General features: G+C 47.0%; 1 protein-coding gene across 1 annotated transcript; it reads right to left on the bottom strand.

Moving 5' to 3' along the window:
• Positions 1-553: 553 nt before the first annotated feature.
• TOP3A (DNA topoisomerase III alpha) lies at positions 554-12,400 on the bottom strand. The gene is made up of 20 exons (XM_080386535.1): positions 12,216-12,400; positions 11,543-11,783; positions 10,326-10,385; positions 9,836-9,909; positions 9,154-9,229; positions 8,484-8,592; positions 8,037-8,180; positions 7,332-7,502; positions 7,004-7,104; positions 6,793-6,867; positions 6,593-6,675; positions 6,267-6,474; positions 5,910-6,095; positions 5,356-5,485; positions 4,826-4,939; positions 4,580-4,745; positions 3,998-4,141; positions 3,588-3,710; positions 2,577-3,295; positions 554-1,529 (listed from the first exon to the last, which is right to left on the bottom strand). Exons 2-20 carry the CDS (start codon positions 11,726-11,728, stop codon positions 1,351-1,353), a joined length of 3,048 nt encoding a protein of 1,015 aa, XP_080242661.1. The 5' UTR covers positions 11,729-11,783; positions 12,216-12,400; the 3' UTR covers positions 554-1,350.
• Between the last annotated feature and the right edge of the window lie 10 nt (positions 12,401-12,410).

Below are 12,410 nucleotides of genomic sequence, written 5' to 3'. Positions count from 1 at the left end.
AAGCGAACTGGTGCTGCTGTGGTCTCCTTTGCTTCAAGCTAGCCTCTATAGAATGTGCTTCAGGCTCCTGCCCACCCTGGCTCCATCTGCTGCATGTCACCTCAGTACTGACCCAGGGAACTGCTCTGTGCCCAGAAGTAGGGTCCCAAGCATCAGAGGCCCCGGGGAAAAACTGAATGCTGTCCCCTAGCAGCAGAGGACACAGAAATCTTGTGGGTCTACTTTCTTTGATGTACAGAGGAAGCTCCAACAGAGAGGGAGGAGGTAGCCTGGCTTCTCAGGGAGTTGTCTAAACGAAGCGCAGGAAAACAGAACCTCTGTTCAGTTCAGCCAGCTGGCTGGCTGTCTCTGGGCAGCAGTGCTACAGCAGATGCAGCTGAGGAGATAAAACCACTTTCCCTACTCCTCTGCAGCTCACTTCTAAATAACTGCAGGGAGTTTCTGCCAAGAAAGCTTCCATGTTGTTTGAATGAGTGAGTGGAAAGAGCAAGATTTAGGTGAATGCTTTTACAGTAATAGCCTAACTATTTTAAGTAAGAAGAAATAATACGGCAAGGTTAAGATGTTTAATTATTATTAAAATAATCTTTTAATAAGAAACTTAATAGTTTGACAAAAGTAACTTGCATTAGCTAGCAGCATCACAGAGGCATGTCTCAAGGTTTGAGGAATTGCTTGGTTTCAAATTCAGGAACTGTCTGAAGTGAATGCTCTTCCTCAGCACTGCAGCTGAGCTTCCTTGTCAGGGCAAGCACCAGACCCAGCTGCTCTGCACTGGCCCTCTTCCACAGGCAGGGACAACCAAGGCAAGGGGTAGACACTGTGACCAAAAAGAAAGGGGAATGTTGCTCAGGTAATTTTAACTTAGAAAAGAACTTAAAATGAAATTCCACACTGTGGAAAGCCAGGGACTGAGAAGTGCTCAGCAGTGCTGGTGTCTGTCCTTGTGGCGACAATCCAGTTCTGCCTCGCGTAGAAAGGCTGCGTACAGCCACCGCCATGGCGGGAGCTGCAGGTGGACTAGATCCAGTGCTGTTTTCTCTGTAGGTTCAGTTTCCAAATGCTTCCTTGCAATGTTCAGACTATCCCAACTTGCTCAGCAGAAGAGCAACTGAAAACAAAGGCTAACGGGTAGTGGGGCCACCTTTCAAAGCTGGTTGAACCCTTGCTGCCCTGGCACGTAATCGTGTGTGAGGGTGGTACCCCTTGGCAGGAGCAGCCTGCAACCAGCCCTTCCAGAAAGCACTGGACAGACTTGTTTCTAGACCCCAGTTCCTGTCAGCAGGAGTTGCTCCTGTAGCAGCTCACAGCCCTGGACCTTTCAGGCTCTCAAGAGATGTCCATCCAGGCTCAGTGGTTTTGAGGGCAGGTTTTTCTAGTGTGGCCAGGCTGGTGGCAAATGCTACAGGTCCGTGGTTTCTTGGCAGTGGCTCCTGAGGAGAAACTGTTTGGTCTCTTGGCTTTACTTCCCAGCTCTCTTGAGTATTCACTGCTGCCAGAGTGGTTCAAAGAGGCATCTCCAAAAGGGCCTAGAGAGAAACAACTTGTGTGTAAGTATCTTTGAAAATATAAGTGGGTGAAAAATGGAAGATAAATTCAAAATGGCAGATCAAGGATTTTACTATCCCACCCTCTAAGATTATTCCTGAAGTTACACCAGCTTCAGATTTGTCTAAACAGTTAAATCTCACCCATCTGTCTTGCAGCATTAGAGAAAAGTGGGAACGGAACAGGGGAAACTGATCTGCCTGGTTGCATGCTCTGGTCTGCAGCTGAAGCAGAAACAACAAAATATGCCAGAGGAAAACTTGGGTTTTATGTAGTTTCGAAAACTTGATTCTACCCTTTCAGGCTCAAATGTCTGAGGGGGAGGCAGTGTTGAAAATCTCTCTCAGACCACAACTCCACCTCTGTGCTTTGCTTACTGTCCCTTTGTGTCAGAGCTCTTTCTTTCACATCCTTATTTTGTGATTATTTATTTTTTAATGGGTACTTTTTTTCAGCATTTTTCCACAGCAGCCACACTCAGTTTCTCAGCTCTAATCAGAAAGACTTGGCCTTTCACTGCATTCCTGAACCTAGGGCAGAGGGAGTAGCACCGTTTCCTTGGCATGACAGAATGCGGTTTAAGATCTCCAGAAGTGGTGCTACTGCTTCAACTCTGTACCAAGTCAGTGCTTGGCTTTGTGAGAGCTGTTACTCTAATTTGGGAGGACAAACTCCCAAAGAGACTGTTGGAAAGAGTGCTGGGCTTCACCCAAGTAGTCATGGACAGACACTTGAGCTTTACTGCACATGGAAGCAAAGCATCCTACTCGAAGCTCTGCAGATGTGTGCTATGAGGACATATCCTGCTAACACTTGGAAAGGTAAGCCAGACTCAGTTGTTACAAGCAACATTTGAAGTGCTATAATGCTGCTGACAGATGTTCTAAGACAAACGAAGTCTGTTAAATATTTGAGTTGTTACAAGAGCTCTCACACCGTGGAAGCATTCCACATGTGTGAAAAGTGTGTTCAGTTTAGCTTCAAGAACAGCCTCCAACCCTTGTGTCTCACCCCAAGCCCAGTCTTACCTGGTGCCACATTTTCATCTGCCCACTGGAAGAAGCCACACTGCTGCTCTCGGGGTTTAGAGCAGGTGTGGAACTGCCGTCCTTTGTTGGGCCCATCCTTTTGGACCGTGCGTGTGACGGCTGGCTGGTTGCACTTGCAGACTGCGCCGCCTCCTGAATTGGAGCTGTTGCTTCCAAAGAGTTCTGGACCTCTCCTTCCTCCTGGGCGCTGAAATCCTGCTGGGTCCCTTCCTGCAAAGGGCTGGGGCAGTGCAGAACCCTGTGGAGCCATGTTACTTCTGTCCTCTGACTGCTGATCAGCCCAGAGAAAAAAGTTGCAGGTACCGGCATTGCATTTGTAAAACTGCCTGCCTTGATTGGGCCCTTCTTTGCGCACAGTTAACAGCAGGGCTTCGTTCCCACAGTTGCACACCACTGCGTTGTTCCCATCATCTGGAGCAGGCCTGGGTGTTCTCGTTGAGCTCAAGGAGAATAGATGTCCCGGTGCCGGGTTTGTGGTCCCCCGCACATGCCTGGTTTCACCACTACCTCTGTGAAAGGAGTTGTTGACCTGCAAGTGATTAGCTTGCTGGCTGGCTGATGATGTGGATTGGGACGACCTGTGTAAATACTTCAGGTCCAAGAGCTCTTTTAGCATGTCGTCACAGCCTCCAATGCAACCAACAAACTCCAGGGGCATAGTGGGTGGAACACTGCCTCTCTTGAATTTAAACTTCAGTCTAAAAGGAAAGGAAGAATAAAAGTATCCCAGTTTATATAACTTCTCATCATCAGACCTTGATTTGGAGTTGCATTTTTATGTTTGGTTGTTTTTTTAAATTCTGCTATACTTACACTGTTTTCCCCAACCCCTCTTCTTTCTATCCCCAAGCCATGAGTGCTGCTCCAGCTTTCCAAGACTGGAATGGAAAATGGTTGCCCAGCCTAACCCATGGACATCTCCAACCCTGAAGGCTAACACACAGTGTCTGAAGAGCTGCATTTCCCCAAAGGACAACTGGTAGGACCTACTTGTGAACTGGATGTGGATTACACACAGCACAGATGCTCTCGTCCCTGGCCACGTCCAGCACGAAATCAGGAAACCAGACGGCAGTTTTACAAGCTGGGTAGCCCATACAGCTCAGATAGAACCTGCCATGGGGCAAAAGCACCGGATGAGGAAGAGGCAAAGTCAAGACAGTCAGTGATCTGTTCTGCCGTCTTCTCAGCCATCAGAAATTGTCAAAACAATTTTTAAGAGCAAATATGTACTTGAGAGAGAGGTTCAGCTGAGTCCACACACCTTATGTAGCCGGTGGAGTCAGCTAACTGCAGCCCAAGTTTTCATGCTTGCTGCAGAGGGGAGGTAAACTAAAAATGCCTAGAAACACACAAACCAGCAGAGAAGGCTATTTTTTACAACAGGGAAGATCACCAACCCGCCATTCTTCCTGGTCTTCAGGACCATGTCATTGTTGCACTGTGGACACTTCCGAACAGAAAAGGGCGTTGCTGGGTAGACCTCCTCTTGCTCTGCAATTTCTGTGGCTTCTCCAAAATACTGAGCCAGGGCCTGGTCCAACCTATGAAGAAACAAGCAGAGCATCCTGTGTGTCTCATCTGCAGTGATCAGGTAGGGCAGTGAATTAGTGCCTGCTGCTCTCTACACAGCCCCTCTGAGCTTCTGCACAAGTATGTTGATTCAGTACCATGTCTCTGGAACAGGCTAGGTGCGGGTTCAACGTGAAAGGAGGCAGTGCATGCTGCCGTCTCCTTCAGTCAGCTCTGGATTTAATCTTAAGGATTTAAACCAAGATGAGCAGTTAGTTGGCACCAACCCATAACTTGTTGTGTTATGTGCCAGGCTGCGAGTCATCCCTTCCCATGAAGTGCCTACACACGCTGGGCAGAGCTCCAGGGAAAGAGTGTGACAGGATTCCACTCCAGGCTGAACCTCAGATGAGAAGCTAGTACCTCCCAGAGCAGCAAAGCAAACAGAAGAGGGCAAAGGCAGGGCTCACTTGTTGGCTCTAGCCACAGCTTCGATGAAGACTTGCTTGTACTTTTGGAGCTGCTGCTGCAACACTGCATATTTGTCTTTCTTCCCCTCACAGATCAGTTTCAGATCAGCCTCCAGCTCAGCTCGAAGGTCAGGCTTGGACATCTCGTAGCCCATGGAATCATAGCCTGAGGAACATAGTGCATGGTAAGCGAAACGAAGGAGCAGGTAAGGACCTTGCCATCTTCCTTGTGGGCACTGCCCTTACCTTCAACCAGCCCCATGCCCAGGTGGCCTGGGAGGAATCGCTGATCTGCTGTAAGGCCCACATACATCCGCGTCTTAATTGTCTCAATGTGCTCGGCATGAGTGGCATCCGTCCCTGAAAGCAGACAGGTTATTTAGTCGAATTAGGTGCCAAGAAGTGATTTCCCCTGTGCCTAGGGAAGAGTGCAAGGTGGTAAAGGGACAAGGAGACAACTTACGGTGAGGAGCAGCACTGCCCTCATGTCTCCCACTGGCACTGAGGCCAACAAGGTGCTGGCAGGCACACCACAGATCCTAAACTGCATGTCTCCCTAGATACTGGAGACACTGCAGACTCCTCAGGATCTCCGGACCTTGCCTACAGGCCTCTACTAACCCTTTGTTCTGTGCATTTAAGTGATTTTTTTTACCTGAAGTGACATTTAGAGCATTCCCTGCTCTTGAGTGTGGGACAGAACTGGTGTAAAAGAAACTGAGAAGCTTATGAACAAAGCTCTCCCAAAAGCAAGAGGCCACACTGCCAATACTGACCAATGCCATGTTTCTCCATGAGAGCAATGAGATCCGCTTCTGTAAGGAGCAATGGAGGGCTGGTTTCCCCATCCACCATCTCCACTGTAGTAGGCTGAAAGCGAGACCCTTTCTGATACAGTGGGATAACCTGAAGGGAAGGAGAATCTCTTTGAAACTGCCTTCTAGTTCATTCACTGAAGACAAAGTGTCACACTAACGACAGGCCTGTGCAGTAACAGAGCAGTTCTGGAGGAGATCCAGTCCCAGGATCCTTGGGATTAGCTAGTAATGAGCTCCCAGACCACGGAACAGAAATTTCAGCTCCTAGTGAGTAAAGCCAACCCCACAGCCCTGTATGGTCTCTGCTTTGGTATCAGAAGGGGAAGAATCTATCCAAGGCTGGCACAATAAAGCTGCACAGGTTTTTAGCAGAGATGGCTCTGAATGAAACAGCCAGTGGGCCAGAAATTGTCGAAGGACCTTCTGTACAGGGGTCTGAAGCTGGCAGTGAAGTTCTGTTTCAAACTCCAGGTATTTTAGCCTCTCCTATCTATGTTATTCAAGTGTATTACCTTATCACTCCACTTCTCATAAGGATAGACTTCCAGATAATTTCGGGCCAGGATCATTAGTCCTTGAGCAATGAATCGCTCATTAGCAATGTCGATCTCCACAGTTGTTTCCTGTCCTTTGGCATCTTCAGAGCAACAAGCCAAAAAATGGCGCACAATAAATTCATATAGTCTCTGCTCATTGCCCTAATATCAAACAGTAAAAAAGAGTCAGTGTCCTCCTGTGTTAATGATATCAAGAAATATTAGTGAGATCTCAGATGAGTATACCTTGTAATGACCATATTATTAAGACTTCTATCTTTATTTATCAAGAAATACAAACCATCCCGTTACCTCTGCCTTCATTAAACTCACCTGCAGGTTAGCAGTGTATTTTGTAGGATGGATGGGAGGGTGAGCCTGATCCGATTTGTTTCCACTCCGAGGGGTTGGCCCACCCTGATCCAAAATCCTCTGTGCAAATGCTCCCCAGTTTGGGTCCTGTATCTGCTCTTGTACTAAAGCAGAGAGGTTCAGCTCCTTGGGGAAAATGTTGGTCTCAGTTCGGGGGTAGCTAATGAATCTTAAGAAAGACAGAAGAGCACTTTAAGAGCTGTGCTCCAAGATGCTTCCCATTTTGAACTAAAGGCACTTTACTCTTGAAAGAATTGAGTTTACCAAGCCAAGTCTTGCTTTCTTACCCTTGAGTATAGAGTACTTCTGCTATTCTCATGGTTTCCTTTGCATTTATTTTCAGTTTGCGGGAAGCCAACTTCTCAAGTTCCTGTGTTGAGAGAAGCCAGGGAAAAAAGAAAGTATTTGTGCATAATTCAGAGTGGTGAGTAAAATATCTGTTCAAAGTTTCTTTCAGATAAGTCCTTCTAGCATAGTTCAAACGTACCACAGTGTCCAGGGGCAGGGGCCTCCATTTGCTTTTTGGCTTGCTCCCAACCTCAACAACAGTTGCTACTGGATCCTAAATGCAGAGTAAGCAAAATGAAAAATCTCCTTTAAGAGTTTATGTAAACTGTTCTTGAAACATCTTGAGCAAGACAGATGCAGGAGATGTTTGGCTGATACTGGATTATATAACTATTCACAAGCTTTCCTACCTCCATACACATGTGGTAAAGGACCAGGCATGCTGTGTGATTGAAGAGCCGGTTCCTCTTCCAGTTGAAGACCACGTTGCCGTCTTCATGATCATGTGTCACTGTGTTGAACAACAGATCTCAGTGATAAAGTAGTAATACAGTGGAAATATAGCAGAGTCAGTGGGGCCACACTGTTGGGAAACCTTTAATTCCTGCTTAGTGGTCAAAGCAAAGGAAGACAAAAACACCTCTGCAGCATTATTTGTTTGTTGCCCCGATGTTTTCCCTTTCTATGCACATCAAGCCCTTCAAGATGGAGCGCAGGACTCGTTTTCCCCAAGCATACCTTTTATTTTATAGAAGGCTTCAGGAACAAAGGCCTGGATGGCTTTAAAGCGTTCAACTACAAACCCCAGTGTTGGGAACTGGCAGCTACCATAGCTGATCAGCTGATCTGCTAAAATATTGGGAAAGATCTTCCGGAGCCTCAGTGTTTGGAATCTGGTGAAGGCAGCGCCTAAGAAAACAAAATGGGCACTAGAACTGAATACAATAACACTGAACAATAAACACAACGCTTCAGATGGTTCTTTTTAGCATTCTGAGTGTTGATTTTACCCTTTAATACTCGGTTGCAGAAACTTGTCAGTGCTGCATGAGATATAAACCCAATATTTGCTTCAAATAGCACATTTCCAGTAAAACATGAGATGTGATTTAGTTGCATCTGATCTAAAAATCTGATTTATGACACTACAGAGGACATTCCTGTCTTGTGTGGAGGATACAGAAACAGATGATTTCTAAACACCCCTTGCTGAGCTTTAACAATGTGCATTCATTGTGGTTAGGCGAGAAGCGAGGAAGAGCCTGATGGATGGCTATCTCATTTGTACAGCAGTCTAAGGGAGTATTTATAGACAGTAAGCTATACACTGAGAACAAAGCTGTCCCCTGCCTACCACACTCTTCCTCACTTCCTTTTAGGAGAGGAGTATGCAGCAGCTCAGGCTTGGCAGCCTGCTGTTACCCCCAGCATGTGTTTACATACCTATCCTGAGGTCCAGCTCCTGCCTGACGTCAACAGCATCACTTGTTTTTTGATCTGGTTGGGTGAGGTTCTCGCAGGCTGTTCTGACGGCATGCAGTGTTATCTCTGAAAAACGGGCTCGGAAAACCTGGAGGTTTGGCTTTACTGTCAGATGCACACAAAAAAACCACAAAAAATCAAAGAGCAACTCAAACACCAATGGAAAGGAATAATTAATAAATAGCTATCTTCAAAAGAGCATGCTGTCAACCTATTCTGTAGCTTTCCAATAGCTGAATATACTTCTGGTCTATCAGAGCCACGTATTTATCAGAACTATATTAAATATATTTAACCTGGACACAGTAAGATTGAGAGTTTGCCTCTGTTAAGAGACCTCTGAGCAGTGATACCTGTTAAATCAGTACTTTAATGGAACTCAGGGTGATGAATATGATGTCTACGCACCAGCTTTGCAAACATGAATTATCTCAAAGCCGATGTTCTCTCCTTCTCGATCGCAGTCAGTCCAGATCACCAGAGCTTGGCACTGCTGGACTTCTCGTTCAAGGGTTCTCTGAGATGAGAAAACAATGCAGAGTGAGACACACCAGGCCACTCTGTCATTTAATTTTAGAATGACTCACTAATTGAACATGAAATGCAACGTGTATCCATAGAGATAGATTGTTGCAATAACATTTTGTAATTGTGTGTCTCATGAGATTAGGCAGCTTTCAGAAGAATTGAGTCATTTATTTGTGTACATATGAGTACATCTAACTCTGCAAAAAAGCATGACTTGGATTGGATTGCACCACAATCTGTTTTCTGAAAGTGTCGGGTTTTTGTAAAATTGAGATGCAATTAGCAATTCCACCTTGTTGAAAAAAAAAAACATTTCTACTTTTAGCAAAGTAGTTGTTCCTTTACCGTGCTAATTTTACATGAGCAGGAGACTTTCAATGTCACAAATGAACAGCATATGTAGACCTAGGAAACGCAGGAGGAATTTGCTAAACTCTAGAAACTCAGATGTTAAGGACAAAGGTACAGTTGTCCTTCTGTCTGAGACAATATTTGTAGAACTAACCTGTGAACTCAAGTGTTTCAGGAAGACTCTTCAAAAACAACATACCTTGATAGCCATGTAATTTTCAGGGCAATACTTCTCGATTTCAGCATCAAAAAGAGCTAGAGGGTTGCAGCCATACCTGGTAAACAGAGGATGAACAGTGTGAATAAAAAAAGCGAAAACATACGTTGTGAGACACTAACTGGTGCTGTCTTGTGAGGAAGTGCTGTTCAAGTACTGGAATTCATAATGTTTTATTACAGGTCTCGTCTTAGTCAACTCAGGATTCACATCAAATGCCGAGTTACACTTAAAAGCAACAGAACCAAAACGCAACCAGAGAAAACAGCAGATCTGCAAGGCCACCCTGAACAAGCAACTTCTCTTATTCCAAGCGCAGAGAACAAATGGGAGGGAAGCTAGAGAAAGCACCTCATATCCCAGGACAACTCCTGGTTGAACAAAGAACACAAGAACATCAATCAAGTTTTGGAATCAGTTTAATTCCTTGCATCTGCCTTAATGTATTTTAACCAGTATTATGACCTTGGGGTTTTTTAGTGCTCTGAAGACAGTAATTTGAAACAGTATTTTAGCTATTCAGTGTAAAATTTGGTACTCATCACGCTGCTCTGCAAGTGATGTCAGAGACCCTATGCTTCAAACTCGCGGTGCTCCCCCCATCTTAGGGCTGAAAGCGGAAGATGACAGCCCTCCTTCCTGTGAGGGGGTAGTAAGTACTAACCATTTGCGAAATGGCATCTTAAAATCATGAGCCAGTAAGTGTCCCGACACAGATGTCATCACCATAGTAACATTCTACAAGAGACAGAGCAAGGTAATTAGTGCCTATCATTTGCTAAAAACTGCCCACAGCCCCAAGATCTTCATGCAGTTCTCAATTTACACCACCAGTGACACCTTCCTCCTGCTAATGCATCGTAACAAGCTCTTCTCTCTACTGACAGCTAAATCTATGGCCTTATCCTCAATTTTTGTAGGAGGTACCCTGTTCTAAATAGCAACATATTTTTGACGAATTTGACAAATTTTGACATTTGAACCCAGAATATTCAAAGACTTAAAGCAACAAAACAGGTCAGTGGTTGACCCAAGAAAAGAACATCTGACTTCCCTGTCACTGGATATGTGTTTCGTAACTTCTGACAAATGGCTTTTAATAATTAGTATTTTGCATGTCTCTAATCCAGCAGTAGAATGAAAGAAAACTCTACCTGGCCAAACATCTGGTAGTCATATTCGTAGATCTTGTTGAACTTGGAAAACCCTTCTCGCTAGAAGGAAAAGAACAACTGCTGAGTTTCTGGCTTCTAACAGAAACCAAATGCATTTCGCCTCACTTTATACACGCTTTTATGACAGAGCACAGAGAAGTGTGGGGCAAGTGAAAACCAGGTACTGTAGCTAATGGAAATTACAGCAGGATGAATGGAAATTGCCTGTATTGTTTATGGAGACATTGAAGTGGCACTTTACAACGTAAGAGTATTTTAAACTTGTCTGAAGGGGATGCCAGGGCTAACTCCCCATGGATAGCAACAACATTGAAGAACAGATTTGTTTTCATGGGGTTGGCCAGTTACAGTCCCAATAAACAAATGTCCTGCTCCAAATGACAATTAGTGTGCCCGCTCCAGGTCCCCAAGACTACGTTCCACATAATTGAGATTTGTGGAAATTTCTAGATTGCGTATTTGCTGCTTTTACTGCAGAAGCAGGATGATATCTTCCTTGACTGGGACTGTCAGCAGTCAGGTTCTCAGTAACACCTTCCATTCAAATACAATTCTGGTCTAGAAGCATCTTCGAGCTCCTTAGCTTGGAAATACCAAGTAATTATGCAAACTGTTAAAGGTCACCCAAAAAAGCAAGAGATCTTTGAACTCCTCTTCTCCAAACCACAGACCATCTTGGCTTTATTATGTGAACTTCAGTAAACCTCTGACACTTGCTGATGCTGCAGAAGCAGTGCTTTTTGACTGGGAGATACACGCCAACAGATGGTTTCAGTTCCCAAAGCCTTCTGCATACACTGCAAATCTAGGAATGACACTGGGAGCCCTCACGGTGGAGTCCAGCAGAAGTGCAGCCGGGGAGCTGAATTCCAACAGGAATTAAGTCACAAGGAAAAAGGGGTCCAAGATTCTCAAATACATTTGGGCAAGTGGTGTTTGTCCACGAAAAAAAGCCATTTCTGTACCCTTAAGCAGACAGAAGTGGCCAGAGACAAAAACAGTGCGAGATGTTGCACAGGCCGATGTGAGGTGCCCGTGCCAAGCACTGCCGAGTGTGCTGGTGTGGCCATACAAGACACAGACTACACCCAAGACCTGGACTGTGCTGCACAGTGACCCTGGTGACCCTCTGCAGCCAGCTGAGCCGGACCCGTATGCCTATCAGGAACTTGTAAGGAGATGCGGTGCATTCCTACCCGTCGCATTCTGCTGTTGGAGAGCAGATCTGCAATCCCTCGGGCAGCATCATTCTTCTCAGCCACGCACAGGACCTTCCGGATCCTCTGCAAAGCCATATCATCTGCAGCCCGGGAGTAGAGACGCCAGGGCTGCAGCAGCATCCTGACCCTGCAGCTAGCGAAGAGCCTGGCTTGATAGTTCATTACAAGGGATGGTGACAGCTCCCGCGGAGCCAGGGCATGCTGCTGGGGCCGGATCCTGCCGGGGGTGCAAAGCGATCGCTGAATGTCCCGCAGGACCCTGATCTGAGTTTAACCATTGACCGCGGGAGGCCCCTGGGCATCCTCTGCCCGGCTGCCCCGGCGCCATTCGCAGTGCAGCCCCCTCAGAGCGGCAGGAGTTAGAGGCGGCTTCTCCCCCCGCCAGAAACCCCCACCCCCCGACAAAAACCCCCACCCGGCGGGTGCTGCCCGACCGCCCCGCTGGACCCTTCCCTCAGGCCGCAGGGCAGCCTCCCGCCGGCCGCTGCCGGGCTCCCCCTCGCCCGGGGCAGCCCCATCCCTCCCAGCAGGGCTCTCCCTCGCCCCGTACCCCCCAGCAGGGCTTTCCCTTGCCCCGTCCCGTCCCCCCCGGCAGGGCTCTCCCTCGCCCCGTTCCCCCCCGACCCCCGGCAGGGCTCTCCTCACCCACCGCCCTCACTCCTACGCTCGCTCTGTCGCAAAGCGGCGGGACGCGGCGCGCTTTCCCTCACTGTTACGTCCTGCCATAAAGCGCCACCGTGGCGGGAGAGAACTACCGCTCCCAAGGCGCCGCTCGGCAGCGCCCCCCCGCCGGCCCGCCACCATTTGCCATTGGCCCCCACCGCCGGGCTCTCCCCGGGTTAGG

The sequence above is a fragment of the Falco punctatus genome, assembly GCF_963210335.1.
Source record: "Falco punctatus genome assembly, chromosome: 4".
NCBI classification, from domain to species: Eukaryota; Metazoa; Chordata; class Aves; order Falconiformes; family Falconidae; genus Falco; species Falco punctatus.
This window is presented reverse-complemented; position numbering and strand designations above follow the sequence as displayed.

Excerpts from the sequence above, each read along its gene's own strand:
- TOP3A (XM_080386535.1), bottom strand. The coding sequence starts at position 11,728 with ATGAACTATCAAGCCAGGCTCTTCGCTAGCTGCAGGGTCAGGATGCTG. Across the intron at positions 7,503-8,036 it reads GGAGCTGGACCTCAGGATAG|GCGCTGCCTTCACCAGATTC; the intron begins GTATGTAAACAC and ends TTGTTTTCTTAG. Across the intron at positions 6,676-6,792 it reads CCCTGCCCCTGGACACTGTG|GAACTTGAGAAGTTGGCTTC; the intron begins GTACGTTTGAAC and ends CTCTCAACACAG.